Below are 14,693 nucleotides of genomic sequence, written 5' to 3'. Positions count from 1 at the left end.
CATCTCACTTGTTTTGACGTTTCGAGGATCGCTAGAGGAGCAATGCCAACTACACGTGCAAAGCGGGAAATTTGTGGTCACTCCATCGGATGATACTACTTTGATTGACAGCCAAAAGAAAGGCGGGAAATTTCACGCCTGCTTATTGGCTGAGCTGATACACGACGTGTCCCAGCCTTGCGGCCCAAGAGTTTTCTTGTTGTTGTTTTTTTTCCGACGCTGGGCACTTTTTCTTCGCCATGACGTGCAGGACTTTAATCAGGAAGACACAAAAAGGTAAGAAAATTACGTGTACACCTTAATTAATTTGATCAAAAAGCACCAATCAAATTTGAAACGCAGAAGCATTTAGCAATAAACACAAGACTATCTTGTGCTGCATACTTTTGAGGTTCAGAAACCTTTAAAAAATTCCCTCTCATTTTCATTCATGGTATGTTCATTCCTCAAACACCATTGCATTAGATTAGGTGACTTTATTTTCTTGGGAGCTCATCCTTCAACTACACTGCTTCTTGTTTGACAGAAAGCAAAGGCCAGGATAGAGACTATTTTCTGTTTTCTTTCGAAGACAATACTTATTCATTAGTTGAAAGAAAATTAATCTCCTGCCAAGATGAGAAATTAAAACTAGGCGCCAATCTTAAAATAAAAAATGGCGCCAAGGTTTTCATGGGCCATTTGGTGAATATGGGTAAGTACCCCGATCTACTCAAATTCTCTTTTAGCTTGTAAGGTTAGCCAATAACTAATATTTAGCTTTTGTGGTTTATTAATTATTTGTGAAGTGAATTGCTAGATATTGATGACCTACCTTACGCCAGATGCTATACCGGCGAGTGAAACACAGAAAGAAAAAAACAATTGCGGCAATGGTGAAGGAGCGGATTATAAGCAATTATTGGACGAGGTTTTTGTGATATCCAGAATAATCGAGGTCGAGGTAGGGGTTGTCATCCGAAGCCGAAACTTAGAAATCATGCACCGCGGTCATAATGATTACTGTATAATCTGCAGTTATGACGTCGCAGGTGCTATTTCGAAAATTCACTGTAAGCTTTCGGCCAATCAGAAAAGAGATAGCGAGCTCAATGTATAATAATCATTATTATAAGGTTCTTTACTTCATGAAAGCGCTACAGGCACAAAATACACAGAATCTCATGAATGCTGATACAATAGTTCCAGGCAATGCAAAAAAAGTGTACATTTGCACTGCGGGCTTAAGCATTTTTAATGAATACTCAAATTCTATTAACTTTCACCACAAGGGTCCCAAGAGGAGATGGAAAAAATCATCCAATTACAATACACACAAGCGGGTCAAAGCGGAAGAGGGCACCTGACTGCAGGTGAGGCTCGGATGCTATTTAAGTTCTTATAATTCTTATACTGAATACTTCACGTTTTTCTTGTTGTCATCATCGTTCTTGATTAGATAAAACAAAAGAAATGTACTATTTCGTGTAAGGAAAACTTTGGTGAAATCATATGAAAATTTTATCAGTTTTTGTAGGGATGACTTGCATTGTGGTCTGCACATTATATGCACTCATGCTTGTCACGTAAGTAGAACAAGAAGAAGTGCTTGTTACACATCAAATACATTTCAAGAAGAGAGTGATAACTTGAAAAATGACATTTTGAGCTGCCCTTAATTCAGTAATGTTTAATAAAAAAAAACTCATTGAAAACTTTTTACTACCAAATAAAGGGGAGCAAAAACAGTTTAAAGGCAGAGGGCTGACAAAAAATAGAGCAGTGGATTGTGAAGCTACAATGGATCAAGCTGATCATCAACCCAAGAACCGATTCAAGAGACCAATTGAAGAAGACTTTGTTGACAACAGCAGTGAAAGTGATGACGAATCAATAAGAGCTGAACAGGAAAAAGTTGAAAAAATAATCTTAAACCTTGGGAAGAAGGCAAGTACATGATGTAAACAGTTACATTCAAAGAAAAGCTGCTCTGGGAAATAGACACAGGTCATATCCATAAATCTGGCCACCCCTTCAATTCTTGTATGGAAGCCGAACAATTTACATTTTGAGGGTGATTGATAAGCAAGAGTCTCCAAAGCCAAACTTTTAAGAGAAGTAAGGATTAAGGATGAGTAAAGGGTTCAAATAAGAATGAACTGATCTGGCAATTTAATCGGCGTAGTTCATCTGAGAGGTTAAGTTCAAACTAATTCTTGAGTTTATTACATATACTTGCAGCCACTCTCCAACATACCTGCTCCTACAGCCACCATAACTACTGGTCAAATGGAGAAAAGACTACTTAATCTGGAGCGGGAAGTACAACAAATCAAAGCATCACTGGAGCATGTAAAAAAAGAACTCAGGACCAGCAGCACCGTGCCAGCTGGGACATGTTCCCCAAACAGTGTACTAGTTCACTACATATCACTTAATATTGCCTTCTTAGTTCAGCTTTTTATTTGCTTAAGTTTACAGCGAATATGCAATTCTCATGGACAATATTAAAGGCCCTTAGGCCCGGGTCAAATGCCGTACTTCACATGAGCTGAATCAAATTCAAATGAGCAAAACCCTCTGTTCTCCCTCATTAGCATTCGATTCGGCTCATGGGAAGTGCGGCGTTTGACCCCAGCCTAATGATCAAGTGGCTCCACAGACACTACACATACTTAATAGGGCCTGTTACCACTTGTTAAAATAAGATTAAAAGTTTGAAAACAGCAACTCAAGTTTTGTATAGGATTACCCTACATAGCTTGGGGATGCACCTTTGAAGCGACAAATTTAGTTTGAACAGATTCTGTAACTTACATCCTCCGATGACCATCAGTATCAAATCACTGTTAAAATTTTTAATTGCAGTTTAGTTAGCTATGTTTGTTCACTTCTTTTGTAGACTCCATCTGGTTCAAAACCTCATGAGAACAAGACTTTGACTCCTACAGCTGTCAGTAAGCCAGAAATTGTAAGAGAATGTTTAATTATTTAATTGGTTTTCTGCCAAAATAGCCATACCCGCCCCTTTGAAAATTCTAGTTTACCGCCCATGTTGACCAATGCACCATTAAAACAGGTCAGCCAAGAGATGCTTTGTGTCTGACAAAAATAATTAATTTGTGTACTTCGCTTTCCTTTCTTTTCAGACTCCCTACCCCACGGGTCTAGAATTTTTATTGTTCTTCCATACATGGGGTGGTTATGGACAAATGATATAATTAGAATGATGGGAAACCTCTTTTGATTTTGATTTAAACTCTAAATGACTATAATTATGTAGATCCTTATATTTACCGATTTTCAAATATTCCCTGCATTCGATAAAAAAAAAAGGGGAAACTGTGTATGTCACAAGATTATGTCATCATTTTAGTTGGAGCCATACCTATATAGCTGTACATTAATGCACAGACTGTGTCAACAAATACAACCGGTATTTAATTTAAGGTGCACACAAAGATTGGCAGTTCAGGAAATGAAATGTTAATTTTGATATTTTTTTCAGTGGCATAATGGAATTAACCTCCTAAATGTTAAGGCACCACCTAAAGCGCCCCAGAAGTGTGCTCTGCACCTTCTTGACAAGTTGTTCACCAAAAAAGAACTGTCTGAGGGGATCTTGTTCCAATCAAAAAGATCTCTCAAGCCACCTCTAGATGAGGCTAGAGTGTCAAAAATGTTTGGTAAGTTACTTTATAACTGACACAGACAGTTACCGGTATAATTTTTTTTGGTTATTCCCATCAATGATAGGTCATGAACATAATTCAAGAGTTTCCAGAATGGTATAATTAAACAGCATGGAAAAAAAAAATAGACACTACTGCTACTCCTTTAGGTCATCAGCTATAGTTGACAAAAATAATGATATTAAGTCATATTGCAGTCCTGCATAAATTATTTTAGGTTATGGCTACATCAGACCATGATTCATCAAATAGATTCCATTTGGCAGAGCATGCATGTACTCAGCTGGATTAACACATGTAGACGTTAAAGCATGGTAACAAAGAAGTACATGTATGCTTTGAGTCACGGGAAAGCACTTGTAGCATGATGAAGGATGCAATCTTACCATGTTTTGACATCCGCCACATGTTATCAGTGTACACACACACACTGACAAATGGAATCTGTTGATTTGCTTTGGGCATTGTTTTTTCTAGCATTTTTCCCATCATGACGTCAACTGTGCATCCACTGTTATGTGTAATAAAATTACCTATAATTGAACTAGGTATTGGTATTTTGAGTAAATTAACTGGTCATGTCTTTAATTTGTTTTTGGGATATGTTGGTGATGATGATTATGTTTCATTTTCCTAGATGTTCTCAATGCACAATACACAGCTGAGAAAATACAAAAGTACAGGCAGGCCATAATCGATGCATGCAATCAAAAGTGCAGGGACGTGGCAAGGAAGGAAGCTGGATCAGCATTGAAATGCACCAATGACACTGACAACAGTCGACAATAAAGGGCCTTTAAAATTTGAAGCCCACATGTTACTTTAAACAAAACATTTCACATTTCTTGTCTTAAATTCTCAGTGAATTTGTCAATTTTAAACTTTACTCAACAAAAAGAGTGCAGAGCAGTTTTGCAGTGCAGCCACTTGGTTAAGGGCATTTGTTAAGGTTTCAAAACTATAAATGCAACATATAACAAGATATTGCCTAAAGGATAGCTTAGCTTTTCATTCTTGGATTTGGCTGATAGTGGAAAAATGCTTATTATGACCAGCCCATTGCATTTTAAGACATTTGAATATTGTATGTTAGTTTTCAGATTTTAATAATGTGATCAGCATTTCAAATCCTTTCAAGAGCTGCTTCACAACTGGAACTGATCGAGTTATATTAGAGAGTTTGATCAATAAAGATAACAGTGTATTAAGGAAACTAAGTGAACTTGTGTGTGACATTAACTGCTTTATCTTGCAACTCTCACTTAAACCACCATGAATACAGGATTTGTTTAGGCAATTAAGATTGACCATTAATTGCATTCAATTCTGGACGTAAGATGTGATAATCTATTGTACATCTTGATAGTTAAATATCAATTAAACTTCTGTCACCTCCCCAGCTTGGATGTTGGCTATCATATATATCATGCAAGATCATCCAAATTAAACTTTCCTGTAAGAACGTCCAAGCACCTGCAACTTTTGTTTCAGGTTCTCCAAGCTAGATCCTGAAAAGATCTTGCCAAGTTGAGACCACTGAAAGATCTTGCTAAGATCTTACCATGTAAGATAGTAAAAAATCTTGCCAAGATCATTGTAAGATCTTGTAAAGATCTTACCATGATCCTGCATGATTTTACAAAAATTTTGATCAGATCATTACTAAGATCTTGACAAGATCATTAAAAGATCTTGTCAAGATCTTAACAAGATCTTAAAAATATCTTTCCAAGATCATTGGAAGGATCTTGTCAAGATCTTAGCAAGATCCTGCAGCTTCTTGCAGGATCTTGTCCAAGATCTTACATGATCTTAGCAAAGGTCTTGCCAAGATTTTATCAAAGATCTTGCCATGATTTCACCAAGATCTTGTCCAGATCTTACCAAGGTTTTCAACCTGGGTGATGATGAGGCTGAATTGCAGTTTAAAAACCTACTGTCATCATCCGAGGATGATGATATTACCACTGATAAGAGCAACACTACGCAGAGTAATAATTTATCAGTATTGAGCAACACATCTATCAGTCTTATAATTATTTTTGTCATGACGTGGAAAGTAATGCACAACTTGTCAGATGCTGCAGTGAATGTTCTGTTCTGTTTTCTGAAAAGACTACTGGATCTAATGGCTAGAATAATTCATTGCAAGGCTCTAAAACAAATGTCAAACCTACTTCCCCAATCCCTCTATATGATTAGGAAGCATTTGGGAATCAATCGAGATGATATTGAGAAATTCATTGTTTTTCCAAAATGTTCTTCATGTTACAAACCTGAGGACTGTGTACGAGCTCTGTCAAATGGACAGAAGAAGGGTGAACGTTGCAGCTTTGTGGAATTTCCCCATCATCCACATAGAAGCCAAAGAAGGTCATGTGGAGCAGCACTTTTCAAAGCTGTACACTCCAAACATGGAGAACTGATTTTAAAAGCAAAAAGAGTGTTTTGCTACCGTTCTGTCAAGAAAACCCTGCAAGAATTCCTAAAGCGTCCTGGATTTTCTGAGAAATGTGAGCAATACAAAAAGTGTCCTCGAGATCCTAACTTCCTAGGAGACATTTATGATGGAAGAGTCTGGAAGAATTTCAAGAGTGCAGAAGGAAAGCCCTTCTTTGATGCCCCCAATACATTTGGATGCATGTTGAATCTTGATTGGTTTCAACCATACAAGGATTCTGTTTATAGTGTTGGGGTGATCTATTTAAGTTTCCTGAACTTGCCACCACAGGAAAGAAATAAAGAGGAAAATGTAACAGTGGTGGGAATCATTCCAGGTCCTCAGGAACCAAGTCGAAATGTAAATTCATTCCTGGACCCTTTGGTGGAAGAATTGTTAGACTTTTGGGATGGTGTTTGGTTGGACTGCCCCTCAACAGGACCCAGATTTTGTCGGCTTGCTGTTCTTTGTGTTACCTGTGACATTCCAGCATCTCCCAAACTTTGTGGTTTTCTGGGCTTTTCAGCAAGAAAAGGCTGTAACAAGTGCAAGAAAGAGTTTCCAAGGTCGTCATTTGGGGAGAAACAAGATTTCTCTGGGTTTGATCGAGACAGTTGGGATTTACGCACCAACATTGATCATAGAGAGCAGGTCTGGAGAGTTCACAACTCAGTAACCTCAAAGAAAGGCCGTGAAAAGAAGGAAAGTGTGAATGGAGTGCGATTTTCATCTTTGATTCACCTTCCATATTTTGACTTCATTGCATGTGTCGTCATTGATCCCATGCATAACTTGATGCTGGGTACTACAAAGAAAATGCTTAAGATTTGGAAAGAATTGAACTTGCTGGATGAACAGGACTTCAAAGTGCTTCAAAAAAGGATTAACAAAGTGAAAGTGCCTTCCAGTATCGGGCGAATTCCATCGAAGATTGCGTCAGGCTTTAAAGGTTTTACTGCTGATCAATTTAAGAACTGGGCAGTGGTTTTTTCATCCTTTGCTTTAAAGGACATACTACCAGACAGACATTTACAATGCTGGAAATTATTTGTGAAAGCATGCTGTATACTGTGTTCAACAGTTATATCCACTTCGCAAGTGAAAATTGCTGATGACCTTCTTCTCAAGTTTTGCAGAAGTGTTGAAGATTTGTATGGTTCTTCTAAAGTCACACCCAACATGCATCTTCATTGCCATTTATGTGAATGTATCCTTGATTTTGGTCCTGTTTATGGATTCTGGTGCTTCTCATTTGAGTGCTTCAATGGTATTTTGGGTGCTTTACATGTAAACAACTATCAGATTGAGGTACAATTGATGAGGACATTTATTGAGCGGCAACAAGTGAGGGGCATGTAATGGCCAAGAGAATTTGATGGATTTAAAGACATGTTAGCATCTGCAGATAAAGGCTCATTGGCACAGACAAAGAAGAATCCTTTGACTCCAACTGAATATAGAGAAAGTATGAAACTCAAAGCTGACACTGGAACTGACCTGTTCCATTTGTCATTTGTTGACAAATGCTCCATTCAAGTGTTATCTCCTATCAAGGAAGTTTACATGAGTGATGACGAAGTTGAAGCCTTGACAACAATGTACACTTTCCTACACAAGGAAGACACTATTGTTTATGTTCCCAAATTGTCACGTCAATTTTCACAGTTACTACTTTATGACCAGAAACTTGACTCCTGGTATTCAAGAAGTGAACGGTCAGCCTGTATACTTGCGCGATGGTATGGTGCAAATGGTTTGGACACAGCTTCAGTGGATCTGCGGCCAGGTGAGTTTGTACATGTGGTTCAAATGTAGTTATGATTTTAAATTTTTCAAACTAGTTTGATTTGTTTATTCTTTTGTTCCAAATTTTTTGCCATGACTTAAAGACCTGTAGAAAAATACTGCCAAACCAGTTTGAAATCATTTTGGCCTGAACTTGATTTGTGAGAACAGTGAGGTGCGATAAGGGGTCATACTTTACCCTATTTTCTAAATTAAATGCTAGGCTCCAGATAAATGCTGGTTTTAGTTGAGAAAATACAGTGTATTTATTCCTGTGGACTTAAAAAAATGCAGAATGTACATGTCCTTGTCAGAAATATTTTGGCTCTCCAAAGAACTATTAATGGAGACAACAGTGATATAATGTAGAGGAATACTTTTTCTTTTCCCCTTGAATCTGTCTTGTGGCAATTTTTTTACTTCCCTTTTATAGTTGCTGCAATAAATATTAAGTTTGCCCTTCAGTGTTGTAAGATTTTCAATCAAAGCAGACTTGTTTATCTCCTTTTATGGGCTTCTGTGTTTGAATCTGTATAGTAAATACTTTATTGACAAACAAGCTAAAGGAGAACCAAACCCAACAAACCTCTGCTTAAAAAATGATTGAGCATACCCTTTGCTGTTATTATCTTGGTATATTTAGATGCAGAGGACAATAATAGTAAATACTTTCAGTGTTTGCAACTTAACAGTCTTGCTATTTATCACATTACAAAGCAATACTCTACATGTATATAAGAAGTAAGATTCACTAGATCTTAGTGAATCTAAGTTCTTAAGCTTTTTGTTCAGAACATAGAAGTTTACTACATGTATGTTTATAGCACTCATCCTCTCTACTATTTCCTCTTTCTCTTACAGGGATTGTCCAATACTTCTTCAAGCACTCTATAACTATCCGTTCCCCAACTGGTGAAAATGTGAACCTACCTTACACACTGGCTTGTGTTCATTGGTACAAAGTTCACCCTCATGCAAGGTTTTACTTTGGTTTACCAATTCAAGCATGCCTGCCATCATTTGAAGTTGAGTCAGTGGCAGCTTTTATTCCAGTAATGAGGATTGATAGTATATGTGGTGTAGCTGAGTTGAGCTACAACTTAGGCACTGCTAATGGTAAAGAGAAAATTGTTGTGGCTGTCCCTCTTGACCTTAAGTTACATGTATGAATATTAAAGGCAATTAGAACTTTTAAAACTAATTTAAAGCAATTAGAACAATTGAAACTGAACTTATATTGTTTGGGCAGTGTAATGCTCTGCAAAGGATGATCAGAAATATGTAAGATGCTCTGAAAGACTTGTGAGGTTAAGTAATGTTACTTAACCAGACAGTAAACAAGACTGTTTTGTCTCTAACCTTAGTATCCAAATATGCTTATTTTCTGAAAGCTGATGATGTTGCCATTTGGCTTTGGCATTCTCTTTTGTCTGGCTATAATTGAAGAAACCATGCTTTCATTTGTAAATATATAGTTTTTTTCCCTACACATACATGGTCAGTGAAAATTGGTTTTCAGTCAGTAGAAATTCTTGGATTTTTTTTTAGTCCAGTGGGTGGCAGCAGGTGTCTGCTTTAGATATTGTAAAAAGAAGTTTGAAACACCCGGTTTTCACCCAACTAGGAGTCTAGTGTAATTGTTGGAGTCATTGTTTTTTTTCTGTTAGTTAAACTGTTCAACACAAGTGTATATAAGTTAGCTTACCCCCTGAGGTCAAGTGAGTGGCCCTATATATTTTCATCAGTGGTGGTTTGCACTGTAATTCTTAGCAATACAGTTAGCAAATAAATGAAATTTTACTTTAGTAAACAACTGTATGGTGATGGTTGTGACCTCTAGCGGGATTGTGCAACTTTTTGCCTTTATTCTTGTGTGGGTTTTTTTGGCAAGATTCTTAGCTTTGGACTATAGATTATTTTCACCAAACTTAAATCATAGATTGTATCAACTGATTGGACTGTGTCAAATGACCAGACTGACTACAGTCATTACTCAACTTCCTCAAACAATCACAATGTCTCAAATGATCAAAGAGCTTCACTGATACTGACTCTCTAAAATGACCAAAGTGCTTCCAATGATCCAAATGGGTAAGATGAGCTGACTGGCTAAAATTACTAAAATGACCAAACTGGTTAAAATTCCCCAACTGCCTCAATTGTCCAAACCTGTTCAATTCACCCAATTGCCTCAAATGACCAAACTGGTTCAAATAACACAACTACTGCAAATGACCAAACCAGCTCTGTTGACCCAATTGCCTCAAATTCCCAAACCAGTTGAAATGACCCAAAAAACCTCAAATGACCAACCATTTCAATTGGTCAACCCAGTTGCCTCAAATGACCAATCCAGTTTAATTGGTCAACCAAATTTCTTTGAATGACCAAGCCAGTTCAAATGACTCAACTGGCTGAATGACCAAACCAGTTCAAATGATGCAACTGTCTCAATTGGCCAAACCGGCTCAAATGACCCAACTTGCTGAAATGACCCAATTGGCTGAAAAGACCAACAGCCTCAAATGGCACAGCTGCCTCAAATGACACAGCTGCCTCAAATGGCACAGCTACCTTAAATGGCACAGCTGCCTCAAATGGCATAGCTGCCTCAAATGACCCAACTCACTGAAATGACCAAGCTCATTTAGATGACAAAATTTGTTCAAATGACCCAACTGCCTCAAATGGCCCAATTCTATAAATGACTAAACCAGTTCAAATGATGCAATTTTCTCCGATGACCAGTCAGGCCCAAATGAGTAAACTGGTTACAATGATCCAATTGTTTCAAATGACCCAACTTGCTGAAATGGCACAGCTGCCTCAAATGACCCAACTTACTGAAATGGCACAGCTGCCTCAAATGACCCAACTGGCTGAAATGACCAAACTCACTTAAATGCAAAAATTGGTTCAAATGACCAAACTGCCTTAAATGACCCAATTGGATCAAATGACCAAACCCTAAAATGATGCAACTGTCTCAAATGGTCAAACATGCTCAAATGACTCAACTGGCTGAAATGACAAAATTGGTTCAAATGACCCAACTGCCTCAAATGGCCCAATTGGATGAAATGACTAAACCGGTTCAAATGATGCAACTGTCTCAAATGGCCCAACTGGCTTAAATGAGTAAACCGGTTCAAATGATGCAATTGTTTGAAATTACCCAACTACCTCAAATGACACCAACTGGCTGAAATGACCAACTGCCTCAAGAGGCACAGCTGCCTCAAATGGCTCAGCTGCCTCAAATATAATGAACCAACAGGCTCAAATGAGTAACCAGTTTAAATGATCCAATTGTTTCAAATGACTCGACCACCTAAAATGACCCAACTTGCTAAAATGGCACAAGTGGTCGAAATGACTAGCTGCCTTAAATGGCACAGCTGCCTCAAATGACCCTACTGGCTAAAATAATCAAACTCACTCAAATGACAAAATTGGTTCAAATGACCCAACTGCCTCAAATGACCCAATTGGATCAAATAACTCAATCAGTTCAAATGATGCAACTCTCTAATATTGCCAACCAGCTCAAGTGAGTAAATCAGTTCAAATGATCCAATTGTTTCAACTAACTAGCAACTAGCTGAAATGACCCAACTGGCTGAAATTACCAACTGCTTCAAATGGCACAGCTACCTCAAATGACCCAACTGACTGAAATGACAAAACTCACTCAAATAACAAAAATTGTTTCAAATGACCCAACTACCTCAAATGGCCAAACAGGCTGAAATAACCCAACTGGTGAAAACGGCACAGTGTTGTCTAAAACTGCCAAACTAGCCCAACTGACCAAACCCATTCAAATTAAATGATGCAACTTCGTCGAATGATGCAACTAAGTCAAATGGCCCAACTGCTTCAAATGACCCAGCTGCCTCAAATGGCCAAACTACCACAGGTGACTAAACCGGTTTATCTGGCTCAAATCACGCAACTGCCTCAAATGACCCAACCGGCTGAAATGATCAAACGGACTCAGGTGACCCAGCTGCCCTTAAAGGCCCAAGTGCCTCAAATGAACAAACTGGATTAAGTGATTGGACTGGTTCAAATGATCAAACTGGCTTAGGTGACCAGCTGATACAAATAACCTAACTATCTCAGATGGCAAAACTGGCTGAAACGACCCAACTGAAATACTCAGCAAGATACTCAGATTGCACTACCAGCTCAAATGACACAAGTCCTTTACATCACTTTCTCAAAAGTGCTCAACTCGGTGAATAATGAATGTACAATAACATGCCCTAACACTTAGTATTAAGTCATAAGTATATTTAACAGTATACAAAACAGTGAACACTTGCATCCTGAAAAAATATTTTTGAAAAGTGGAAAAGTGAAAAACGTCTTACAGCTTTAGGACAAGAGTGTCTTCAGCAGCTATGGGTTAGCAAATTAAAAGCTTTGGAATAACTGGTAAAATGACGGATATACGATGTCCTTACACTTGGTACACAGTTATGTGTAATTAACAGTATCCAAAACAGTATGCACTTGTGTCCTGACAAAGTTGCTGAAGAGTGGTAAAGTGAAAAATCTCTAACAGCTTTAGGGTAAGAATTTCTGCAGTAGTTATAGATGAGCAAATTAAGAGCTTTGGTATAATTAGTAAAAATAGTGGATATACAATATCCTTACACTTAGTATACGTCTATGTGTAATGATCAGTATACAAAACAGTACACACTTGTGTCCTGACAAAATTGTCGGAAAGGGTGCAGAAAAATTGCTTTTCAGTAAATTTTTAGTGCAATATATACGCAGTACCTGTATGCAAGTAAATTTAAAGCATTATAATGCTTGGTGAAAAACTGGATATAGGGTGTCCTAATACTTAGTATACGGTTATGTGTAATAATCAGTACACAAAACAGTATACACTTATGTCCAGACAAAATTGTCGGGAAAGGGTACAGAAAAAAACTGCCTCTCAGTAAATATTCAGTATAGAAATATCTTCAGTAGTTGTATATAGTTAAATTACGTAAATTTGTAGCTTCATAACAATTGGTGAAATACTGGCTATACGATGTCCTAACACCTAGTATACGGTCATGTGCAACATCTAGTATACATAGGAATAAGGAATCAAACATATACTGATCATTACTCAGTCCTTATACATCGATGTCCTTATATGTCAGTATATCTCTCCGTGTACGTCATGTATACGGGCTCATTACACCCCCTGATATTTGTTAATTCACGCAGTGTAAAGTACTTTCACTGATACCTAACAAACTAGCGATTTTTACCCAGGAGAAATGCAGTTCGCGTAAGAATTCGATCTGCTCTCTTTCGATGACGATTACTGGTCTTCCTGCACTTGTTAGTTTAGTGGTAGGACAAGCGAATGAATTTGATATCGTTGCTTCAACGGAATTTCTTTCCTCGTACTTTGTCATTGCACGAAAAACAAAGCGTACTTTTGTCAAAACAGCTTCTATTATTGTCTTGAAATCTCGAAGGACAGAGTCCTCACTTTGCCATACACTATGCAATAGCAACTGTAAAGTTAAAATTGCATCTTCCAGACGCACGTTAGCTTGTTCAAAGTAATCAGCGGAGACATCTTGTGTGTTCAAATTCTGAATACCAATCAACAGGGTACGAAGAGACTCTACGAAGTTGTAAAGGCCTCTCTCGTTGCCACCCCTTAAAGTTCCATCCACCATTTTGCTTTTGAAATTGTCGGAAAAGTGCATCGCGGTCATGTGATCACGTGTTGCATACTAATTAGAAAGAAAATAAAAAATCCCTCTCGAAACAAAAAAAAATGGAATAAATATAAAAAATATAGAACGCATATAAGATAAAGAGTACAAAATAAAAAAAGATGAGCTAAACACGTATATATAAAATAATAGGAAGAGATATAAAAAATATAGAAGCAAAATGAAAAATAAAGAAGCAAAATAAAACAGCTACAGAAAGGAAATAAAAAATATGGCAAAGAAATGTAATGGATGTACTGTATATTAAGGTTGTTTGAATATTGACTGGAAAGGCGCGCCATAGGGTTTTCTGTGAGCATCTAAGCTTCGATTATTTTCGCGAAAATGCTATCGAAGAGGAAGAGATGCGGTGAAATTAACGGTGAAGCGAATCAGAAAGTTAACAATGGCAAAGTTTCAAGATGAAAATCCTAAGATTTCATTTTGGGAACTTTAGGGATGGAGTATTCCTTTTAAAATCACGGGTGAAAAGCTTATATTAATGGAGAGCAAATTTCCTAGTGCGAACCTAGGATAAATATTTAGGTATCATAGCTTTTTGCAAGTTTGACGTCGGAATCCGATACGAATATTATTTTTTCCTACACGTAGATTTCTTGTGAAATTCATGGAGGTGAAATATTTCGCCACCTGAAATTGACTGTAATTAAAGCGAACGTTGTGTGTGAAGTCTTACATACCGCAATGTAAATACCATTGTCCACATGATGTCCTAACGTCGATTGCATCTACCCTTCCATGAATGGCCTATCAAACTACAATGTTTTGCCAGTTGATGTCACTAGACTTCTGGAATGAAAAAACCCTCAAGATTCGACCGAATTACTCATGATCTACCCTCCTAATTTACGTTGGAGTAAATGTCTATTTAGTCACCGGAAATCCATTGTAAAGGACAGTAAAATTTCGATTAGCTCAGCCTATTATGAGCACGCAGATTGTCAAATGAAGTTCATTGTGTTAGTGTTCATAATTTTCCTTGTGAAAACTCGTTCTTTGTAATATTCAGTAGAGTAGTTTGGTGGTTACTGGCATTTC

At 37.5% G+C, this 14,693-nt stretch overlaps 2 protein-coding genes and 1 pseudogene across 3 annotated transcripts in view; all 3 read left to right on the top strand.

Moving 5' to 3' along the window:
• The first annotated feature begins 559 nt into the window (after positions 1-559).
• LOC149046735 (uncharacterized) lies at positions 560-4,884 on the top strand. Its single transcript, XM_089205037.1, has 7 exons — positions 560-694; positions 1,272-1,352; positions 1,715-1,926; positions 2,221-2,391; positions 2,882-2,950; positions 3,488-3,665; positions 4,309-4,884. The coding sequence occupies exons 1-7, from the start codon at positions 673-675 to the stop codon at positions 4,458-4,460; spliced, it is 885 nt and encodes a 294-aa protein (XP_089061163.1). The 5' UTR covers positions 560-672; the 3' UTR covers positions 4,461-4,884.
• A 695-nt stretch (positions 4,885-5,579) lies between these two features.
• Positions 5,580-9,706, top strand: LOC149046734 (uncharacterized; annotated as a pseudogene). Its single transcript, XR_016186152.1, has 2 exons — positions 5,580-7,897; positions 8,758-9,706. The product of XR_016186152.1 is annotated as an uncharacterized LOC149046734 (transcript).
• Positions 9,707-13,866: 4,160 nt separating this feature from the next.
• Positions 13,867-14,693, top strand: part of LOC149046733 (ATP-dependent DNA helicase PIF6-like) — a 7,368-nt gene continuing 6,541 nt past the window's right edge. Inside the window, exon 1 of the mRNA XM_089202645.1 lies at positions 13,867-13,888. Within this exon, the coding sequence (XP_089058771.1) occupies positions 13,867-13,888 (22 nt within the window). The remainder of the gene's footprint in view (positions 13,889-14,693) is intronic.

The sequence above is a fragment of the Pocillopora damicornis genome, chromosome 4 (genome assembly GCF_964200805.1).
Source record: "Pocillopora damicornis chromosome 4, jaPocDami1.2, whole genome shotgun sequence".
NCBI lineage: Eukaryota > Metazoa > Cnidaria > Anthozoa > Scleractinia > Pocilloporidae > Pocillopora > Pocillopora damicornis.
This window is presented reverse-complemented; position numbering and strand designations above follow the sequence as displayed.